Raw genomic sequence first — 9,143 nt, 5'->3', positions numbered from 1 at the left:
TCTACTGTGATGTTTCCCCTGATCACAGTGAGATTTAGGGGATGCAGGAGCTGCTGTGGCCACCTCACCCACACCCGCATTCCTCATCCTTCTGGATCTGCCCCAGGAGGGTGTTTGGGGGTCGCAGGGGAGATGGTCCGGCCGCTCTGGGGGTTCGTGGCTGCGGAACGAGGGGACACGGATGGAGCCGGCTCGGTGATTCAGCCGGGTTTACAATCGGAGCAGCAATTAACCGTGCTGGGCTGTAATTGCCATCGCCAGGTTACGGCCCTATCTCCACGTCAGTTATTTGGGGCGAGCGTCTTACGAGCGGGTCAGGTGCCAGCGGCGGGCACGGCCGGGTAATTAGCAGGACGGTAATTAGAGCCCCAAAAGGCTGCAGGCACACGGCAGGTGCTCAGGGCTTCTCCTTCACCAGGACAGCATCATCGCCATCACCCTTGGCTCCGGCTCGGGGGGCTCTCGGGGGGCTCCCCTCCGGCGCGGGGGCGGGATTTGGCCATCGGCATCACACGAAGCTTTCGGGATCGTTGGTGCTTTTGAGGCATTGCGGGGCGGCATCGCTGGGCTCTGCTGGGTGGGTGCCGGCGGTACCGGGCCGTGCTCAGCCTCGGCGCTTGCCGGTGCCGGTAATTCCGGGTACCGGAGTATCGGCCGCGGGCGTGAGGGCGCGGCGGCCGCGATGCATCACCCGCGCTGCCGGCGGCTGCAATTAACGTTGCATAACGAGCCGACGCCGCTTCCTGCCGGGGGTGGCACCCCCTCCCTGTGCCCCCCGCGATGCCACCACCTCGGTCCCATCCGGGCGATTGGGGCAGGGTGTCGGAGTGGGGCGGGGTCCCTGAGGTCCGGCAGCGTGGGGGAAGATGGCAGCAGGATCCAGGGAATTGCGGGGTCATCGGAGCTGGGTGATGATTTGGGGGTGGCCACACGTGGCCCTCCTGGTGCCTCCGTCCCCCTGCCAAAGGGGTGGCCCTGCGGCTGCGGTGTTGGTGCAGCTGTGGGGGATGTGAGGATGCTCTGGACATCCCCGCCCTGCCCTGCCCGGGGAAATCAGCTCTGCTCTCCCAGGCCCAGAACCACGACAGAGGATTTGGGGAGGGGCACGGATGGGATGTGACTCCCTTGAGTCGGAGGGTGGGGGACAACACACAGCCCTGGGAGAAGCCCAGCTCAGCAGCCTGGGGAAGGAGGGGTGAGCCCCCAAATCCCCTGGTGCGTATGGGGCATTGGGTTAAGCAGTGAGTCAAAGGATGTAGGAGGGATCCATCCCTCTCCTTACACCTGGACTCGGAGCGAGCCCTTCCCCAGTGTGGCCGGAAGCAAACCTGCCCCAGGGGCTACAGGGATGCATTCCTGGGGGAGGACTGATGGCATCCCTGGGGGTACCAATGCCATCCCTGGGACATTGAGCATCCCTGAGGGACTGATAGTGTCCCTGGGAGGGACCAATTCCATCCCTGGGGAACTGAGCAGCCCTGAGGGACCGATGGCATCCCTGGGGGACCAATGGCACCTTGGCTGCTCCTTGCCCAGTGAGGCTTCACTGCCCCATGCCAGCCTCCCCCAAGCAGCAAGGGACCCCAGGACCCTGCCGGGTGCTGGGGTACGGGTGGTACTGGCCAAGCACTGGGATTGTCACCCACAGAGGCGGCCCCACAAAACACATCCCTCGATGAGAGCCAATGGCTCCCAGGGGAGAAGAGAGGCAGAAGGGAATTACCCGAGCAGGGATTTGCACACGCCCAGGAGATTGGAAATAACCATAATCTGGCCAGGGGGGTTATTTTGGTGCGGCGGTGGCTGCCCAGCACCCTCGAGAGCAACGCCAGGCTGAGCCCGGATGGGGGTGTGGGGGCTGGAGCGGGGATTAGAGGGTGCAGAGATGCCGGGAGGCACGTACGAGTCCCGGGAGTGCCGTGCGTCCCCCCCGCACGGGTGGGGAGGGCAGAGCCAGCCCAGATTTGGGGCAGCTGGAAAATGAGGAGGACGAAGCCTATTAGCAGCTCAGTGCCAGCGAAGCAGAAGCGGGGAGGGAAGCGGATTTGTGGGGGGAAGGGGGCTGGGACCTTGAGCTGGGGATGGCTATATCGGTCCTGGGTTTCACAGGAGCTGCTGGGGGGATGGGGGGGCCCAGACCCTCTGCTTGGGTCAGACCTCCAGCGGCAGAGCATGTGCTGCTGCAGGGATGGGAACGGTCCCTGTGCCAAGGCTGTCCCTGTCCGGGGCACACATCAGCTGAAAAACAAGGGGAATGATTCCAAAACAGGGTCCGGGGCAGGCTGGGGAAGAAATATCCCGTGGTCTCCTGGATCCAAGGGCTTTCTTACCCTGTCCCTCACTGCTGGACGGGATGGGGGTACCCCACGCCCTGTCTGAGCTTTTTAGGGACCTCTCAGAGGTGCAAGAATCCTTATGGATTCTGTGGGAAGGGCTGTGCTGCCGGTGGGTGCAGCTCTCGTGCCTCAGTTTCCCCAGGTGCTGAGCCAGCCCGCGGCTGTCATGGACGGGAGGCCACCTCCCTCCTCCCGTTCAGCAGTGACCATTATTAACCACCATGCTTTCCCCCCTTTCCCCATCCCCCGCAGCCCAAATCGAGGTGATCCCGTGCAAGATCTGCGGAGACAAATCCTCAGGGATCCACTACGGTGTCATCACCTGTGAAGGCTGCAAGGTGAGCCCGGGGACGCCGGGAGCCGGGTGCCGGCAGCGGGGTGGGCACGGGGTCTGGCTTCCAGCCGGGCACTTTCCCAACTCCTCCCGTCCCATCCCGGGCAGGGTTTCTTTCGGAGGAGCCAGCAGAACAACGCCAGCTACTCCTGCTCCCGGCAGAGGAACTGCCTGATCGACCGCACCAACCGCAACCGCTGCCAGCACTGCCGCCTGCAGAAATGCCTGGCACTGGGCATGTCCCGCGACGGTGAGTCGTGCACCCGAGGTGCCCCGGGGTCCCCAGGGGCCACCTGCTCCTCCTCGGAGCGAGTCAGGCTCTCAGGGTGAAGCTGCTTTCCCCGCAGGGCCAGCCCGGTGCAAGGAGAGTTTGGGAAGCAAGAAATGCTTTTGTGTTTTCCACGGGAAAATCTAAACTGGTTCTGTTTGGTTTGACCCAGGGTTGGTCTGGGGCGGGGGGGTGCAGCCAGTGGGGTCCCAGCCCCGCTCGGGGCTCACAGACCCCCAAACCAGGCCCTCCCCGGGGAGCCAGGACGTTTCCCAGGGTAGTGGGCAGACGTGGCTTTGCTCTGGGGGGTGAAGCTGCCCTGACACGGCCGCTGTCTCCCCCTGGGGCAGCGGTGAAGTTCGGCCGCATGTCCAAGAAGCAGCGGGACAGCCTCTACGCCGAGGTGCAGAAGCACCAGCAGAGCCAGGAGCAGAGCGGCGGCACCAAGGATGAGCCCGAGCCCCTGAGCCGCGTCTACACCACGAGCGTCAGCAGCGGCCTCTCGGACCTGGACGACATCTCCACGCTGTCGGACGGGCTCCTCTTCGACTTCCCCCTGACCCCCGATGGCAGCAGCACCTACTACAACCTGGACCTGCTGGCCTCGGCGCAGCCCTCGCCTGACCAGTCCAGCCTGGACGTGGCTGATGCCACGCTCATCAAGCAGGAGTCCATCTATGAGCTGATGCTGGAGCCGGCGCTGTTGGCACACGGGGCGCTGGAAGGTGCCCAGCTGCCCCCCGACATCTCTGTCCTAGAGATCGGTGAGCGCCAGTGCGGTGCAGGGCCCCGAGGGTGGTGCTTGGGGCCACCCCAGCACCTTGCAGGACACACCCAGCTCTGGGTACACTCACCTGGTCTAGGGAAAGGTGTCCCTGCTCACGGCAGAGGGTTGGAACGAGGTTTAAGATGAGTAAGTGGATGGGATTTAAGCTTCCAACCCAAACCATTCTGGCATTCTACGATAGTGAGTCCAGCCTCAGCTTTCAGAGCAGCCCCAGGGCTCCCTGATGGAGCTCAGCACACCCAAGGTCATGTGGCACATCCCTCGCTTGCTTTAGGCTCAGCCCCTGCTGCCCAATCTGTCCTCACACCCCGGTGACACCATGTGAGAGCCCCTCTACCCCTCAGCCCTCAGCCCCAGCCGCCCCACAAGAGAGGATGGGGTTGGGGTCCCCAGGTCTCACCTCCCGCTGTCCCCACCTTGCAGACCGGGTGGCCCAGAACGTGGTGAAGTCACACCTGGAGACGTGCCAGTACACAACGGAGGAGCTCAAGCGCCTGGCGTGGAGCCTCTACTCGCCCGAGGAGGTCCGTGCCCTGCAGAGCAAGGTGAGTGCCACTGTCACAGCCCCTGCCACAGCCAGTGTCCCCTGGGGCTATGCCGAGCTGAGGGTGAAGGTGAGGAGGGTGAGGAGAGTCTGTCAGTGCTTTGGGAGCTGCCCAGATGGGGAGTTTGGGGTGGCAGCTCACATCCCAGGTGTCCTAATGCCACCATCCCCCATGGATGGCACAGCACTGGGGTCTCGTCCCTGCCCCATGGGGTCACAGAGCCGGGGTGCCGGGGTGCCAGCACACCCTGAGAGTGTCCCCCGTGCCGCAGAGCTGCGAGGCCATGTGGCAGCAGTGCTCGCTGCAGATTTCCAACGCCATCCAGTACGTGGTGGAGTTCGCCAAGCGCATCGACGGCTTCATGGAGCTCTGCCAGAATGACCAGATCATCCTCCTGAAAGCCGGTAAGAGGGGGGGACCCCACCCCCCCCCTCGCGTCCCTGCCGCCCCCCTTCACGTCCCCACTGTCCCCCTCGCGTCCCCAACACCTCTCCTGAGTGGCAGCTGCAGGGCCAGAGGCAAATCTTTTCTCTTGGCTGGTGCTTTCCTTTCGGGGGTCCCCTCCCTCGCTGCCCCAGTTCTCCCAGTGCTGGGGGAGCAGGTGCTGGGCTGGAAGGAGCTGAAGGTCGCGTTTAAGGGCGATGGTGAAGGGGGGGAAGTGGGGAGTGGCTGCCTTGGGCAGAGGCTTTTCTCCACAGCCGCCCTCATCCAAATGTCACCCAGAAACTGGGATGGAAATGGGAACAGAAGGTTTTCCCCTGGGAGAAGGGGTGCCAAACTCAAACGGTAGCAGGAAGGATTGAGAGAAAAGGATTGGCCTCTTCTCCCAGCAAGAGACTGGGAAGAGGAGGATGATGGCAGCGCGCACCCACGTTCCCCACCCTTCCATCTGCCCAAGCTGGCGATGCTGTGCCCAGGCCGGGGAGCTGAATGTGCAAAATCCCCAAAACAGTGGAAAAACCTCGTAGTTTCTAATCTGTCAGAGCTGGGGATCTGAGATTAGCACCCAGCACTGGGGACATGTGCCAGTGTCCCAGCGGGGTGCTGTACCCCAAAGCCAGAGCTGGCCGTGCCTGATGCGCTGGAGTTTAACTCATTCTTTCATTTCTTCCTTCCATTTTCTTTTTATTTATTTTGTTTTCACCCTTTCCTCTCTCTCGGTGCTCCACCACAACCTCGGTCTCTCTGTGCCTGGCTGCGAATGACTGGATAATATTTCCCTTTGGTGAAATATTGTGGTCACAATTGGACACCTAAAAAAACCCAACCAATCCCAAAACCCAAACTGGATTTGTTGAAATACGCATTCTGCTCTTGGGAATGAACAATTTGGACCTCAAACGTGCACTGGGGGCTTTCCTCTTTCTTACATTTGGTCCTGGGGTGATGGAAACCCCCCGACCTTCCCCGCCCCACCCTGCCCTGCCCTGCCCTCGTCTGCGCTCTCTCTGCCTACATCAGGTTGCCTCGAGGTGCTCCTGATCCGCATGGTCCGCGCGTTCAACCCCTTGAACAACACCATTCTCTTCGAGGGCAAGTTCGGTGGGATGCAGATGTTCAAATCTCTCGGTAAGAGCTGCCTCGCTGCCCCTCCCTCCTGGCTCTCCTCTCCTGCTCTCCTTCCTCTCTCCTTCCTCTCTCCTTCCTCTCTCCTTCCTCTCTCCTCCTCTCTTCCTCTCCTTCTCTCTTTCTCCTCTTCCTCCCCCCCTCCCTCTCCTCTGTTTTCCCTCTCCCTCTCCTCCCTGCATCTGTCCCTCTCCTCTCCCCCTGCAGCCCAGGCAAGGCTGGAATTTGCAGCCAGGTGAGCACCCAGGACCCTCCTTCACCCATTTCGTCTCCCAAAACCTTTCCAAGCTCTGGGTGCTGCTGGGCTCTGCTGATGGCTGGGCAGAGCAGTGACAGTGATGTCCCTGCTGTCCCCTGCTCAGGCTGTGACGACCTCATCGGTGCCATCTTCGAGCTGGGGAGGACCCTGTGCCGCCTGCAGCTGTCGGACGAGGAGCTCGCCCTCTTTACCGCTGCCGTCCTGCTCTCCCCAGGTACTGGGGGGCCGTGGGGAGAGCCCCACATCCGGGGGTGTCCTGTGGGGAGAGCTGACCCCGTAAACTTCAACGCTGCTTCCTTGGTGGATGATTTCTGTTATTCCTGGGAGAGGAACTTGGGGGAAAAATGCATCTAAAGATGCACAAAATGCATCTGTCAAATCTCCTCAGTGGGAGGAGGAACTGTGTCACACACAGCAGGGAGTGTAGAGAGGAGCCAAGCGTCCCCAAAACCATCCTGGAGACCAGGAAGGCTTAAAAGAGCCAGGGGCCACTTCCCTGTGCCTGGGGGAGACCCTGGGGTGACTCTGACCCTGTGGTGACTCTGTCTTTTGCCTCTCGCAGACCGCCCGTGGCTGACCGAGTCCAAGAAGGTGCAAAAGCTCCAGGACAAGATCTACGTGGCCCTGCAGCACGAGATCCAGAAGAAACACTCCGCTGAGGACAAGCTCTCGAAGGTAGTGGCACAGGAAACACAGCCAAGGGTGCCAGGAGGTGTCTGAGCTGGGGGACGTGGCTGTGCTGGAACTCCTGAGCCACACACAGACATTTTGGGGAGTGAGACCTCAAACCTGTCAGAGGAGAAGAATTTCTCCTTCCAAGGGCCATGAATCTCCGTTGTGGTGCAGGCAGAGGCAGCACCGTGCTGCTGAGCCTGGCAGTGCATCGGGGAGTGGGGATTTTTAGGCAAAATGAGCCGTTTTGGGAATGCCTTGGAGCTGTGGTGGGGAGGAGCCCCCCCTGTGGAACGACGTGGGTTTGGGGGTGAGGCCAGGTTGCTGCCGGGCTGTCCAAAGGTGGGGAATTTGCTGGTGCCCCAGTGCCAGGCAAAGCCAGTGATCCCCAAAGCCACCCGCGGTGCCCAGGGAAGGGGGAACAGCAGTGCAAGGGACACTCATTGGGAACCCAGTGGTCCCCAAACCCCCCTGCTTGTTCCCAAGGGAGGGGGAGCGGTGGCAGCAGGGCCACTACACCCAGGATCCCAGCGGTCACCAGTTCCTTCTCTCCCTGCAGATGGTTTCCAAGCTGCCCTTGATGAAGACCATTTGCAACCTGCACTTGGACAAGCTGGAATTTTTCCGTCTCCTGCACCCGGAGACTGCCATGAACTTCCCCCCCCTCTATAAGGAGGTTTTCAACTCGGAGCTTCAGTACAGCGACCCCCGGGAGAGCTAAGGCCGGGAGCCAGCGGCCCCCTTCGAGTTCCCCAAAACTTGGAGACGAACTGCACTTCAGAGGTTTGGGGCAATTTATTTAAATCAAATAATCAAACTCAAGAGAACCCCGGGGGGGCTGCGGTGCCTCCCCGGCCCCGTCTCCTCGCTGTGGATTGCAATAGCTCTTGAATGTAAAGCACCTTGAAGGAAAAAGCAAATGGACTTTGCCATACCAGTGAAATGAATGTGAAATCTCTGCTCGGGAGAGGAGATGCTCCCGGCAGTGGTGAGGGACCGGTTGCTCCCGGTGACACGGGAGGAGGGAGCGCCCTCCCCGCTGTCCTGGCTGCACTCTCCACCTCTGATTTTTATTTCTTTATTTTTTAATTATTATTTTTATTTTATTGTTTGGTTTGTTTTTTTTTTTACCCAAACACCAGGCATGGGATAAAGAAGGGGCAATGCTGACTCAGCTGGGTGGGGTTGGGGCTGGAGCTGAGGAGAGGGAAAAGACAGAGCCTTTGCTTTATTTCATGTCCCACGGGTGCAGCGGGCCCACAGGAGCTTGGCCAAGAAAGGTCTGGCTGTGGCCAGCGGGGGATTCAGCACAGGATTTCCCTGTGGAGGAGGCTGATTTGAAGGAAAGGATTCCCAGTGCAGCAGGGGAAAAGTTTTGCAGGGTCTCCATGCCCTCCATCACAGCATTTTCCCAAATTCCCAACCAACTCCTCGTCCAGCTGGGCGACCACCTGACTTTGCAGAGTCCATTCAGCAGTTCACCTGCCTCGTGCCACCTTTCTGCATCCCAGAAGCTTTTCCAAGCCCGTGTGACTTCAGCCAGAGATCAAATCCTGGCCATCCGTGGCCACTGGAGGGGCTCCAGGGCTGCCCCCATCCCCGCGGTGGCCGCAGCAGCCGTGGCTCTCTGGGTACTGCTGTGTGTGTAGTTCTCTTATCAATCCCATTAAAGCCACCCCACAGTTCAGCACCCAGAGGAGGGTTTGTGACCCTTCCTCCACCCAGACCACAGCTGGTCCCATTCCCAGGTTCCTCCTTCCCACACCACACGTGGGAGCACAGATGTGGCTGCCTGCTGTTGCTTGAGTTGGACTCAGGCTTTCCCCTCAGTGAGCTCCTTAGAACTGTTATTTTGGGGGTTGTTCTCGAGTTAGCAGGATTTAGGAGCTTTTTAGGGGGAGAAACTTCCTCCTGGAGTCAAGGGGAAGTGAAAGGTCCTTATTCCTTCCTGCCAAGGAATAGGGGTGGTTGGAAGGAACGTGGTGTGTTTGGGGCCTGCTGCTCCTTTTGGGAGGCTCAAAAGGGGGTGAAGGGAAGGATTTGTGGGGTGATGCTGTTATAGGCCACAGCAGCAGGGGATGCTTGAGAGACTCCGTGGCTCTGCAGATGGATTTTCCCGTCCCAGTTCCTGTTCCTGCTGTAGCAAATGCCAAAAACTACAAGGGAAAAATCTGCTCCGAGGCAGCCCCAGTTTCTGCTGACAAAGGGCTAAAATCCCAAGCCCCTTTCCTGCTTCGTGCTGATTCCTCGTGCACCCAATCCCATCCTGCGGCAGCTCGGATCATCCCCGAGCGTGAGCCAAAAACCTTCAGTTCCACAACTGCACCCTTTCAACCAAACGAGCAGCTTTCTTAGTGACCTGAGGGACATTCCTGC

The 9,143-nt window shown here is 60.3% G+C and overlaps 1 protein-coding gene across 1 annotated transcript; it reads left to right on the top strand.

Moving 5' to 3' along the window:
- Positions 1-2,588: 2,588 nt before the first annotated feature.
- On the top strand, positions 2,589-7,873 carry LOC103620452 (nuclear receptor ROR-beta). The gene is made up of 9 exons (XM_008639070.2): positions 2,589-2,674; positions 2,779-2,920; positions 3,289-3,702; positions 4,149-4,270; positions 4,542-4,674; positions 5,732-5,839; positions 6,199-6,309; positions 6,658-6,770; positions 7,327-7,873. The coding sequence occupies exons 2-9, from the start codon at positions 2,908-2,910 to the stop codon at positions 7,486-7,488; spliced, it is 1,176 nt and encodes a 391-aa protein (XP_008637292.1). The 5' UTR covers positions 2,589-2,674; positions 2,779-2,907; the 3' UTR covers positions 7,489-7,873.
- Positions 7,874-9,143: the final 1,270 nt, after the last annotated feature.

Source organism: Corvus brachyrhynchos, unplaced genomic scaffold (assembly GCF_000691975.1).
Source record: "Corvus brachyrhynchos isolate BGI_N302 unplaced genomic scaffold, ASM69197v1 scaffold130, whole genome shotgun sequence".
Taxonomy (NCBI): domain Eukaryota; kingdom Metazoa; phylum Chordata; class Aves; order Passeriformes; family Corvidae; genus Corvus; species Corvus brachyrhynchos.
This window is presented reverse-complemented; position numbering and strand designations above follow the sequence as displayed.

What these genes read in the sequence shown, in the direction of transcription:
- LOC103620452 (XM_008639070.2), top strand. An exon ending in CATCTCTGTCCTAGAGATCG is followed by an intron (nt 3,703 to 4,148) that starts GTGAGCGCCAGT and finishes CCCACCTTGCAG; the next exon opens with ACCGGGTGGCCCAGAACGTG. An exon ending in GATCATCCTCCTGAAAGCCG is followed by an intron (nt 4,675 to 5,731) that starts GTAAGAGGGGGG and finishes TGCCTACATCAG; the next exon opens with GTTGCCTCGAGGTGCTCCTG.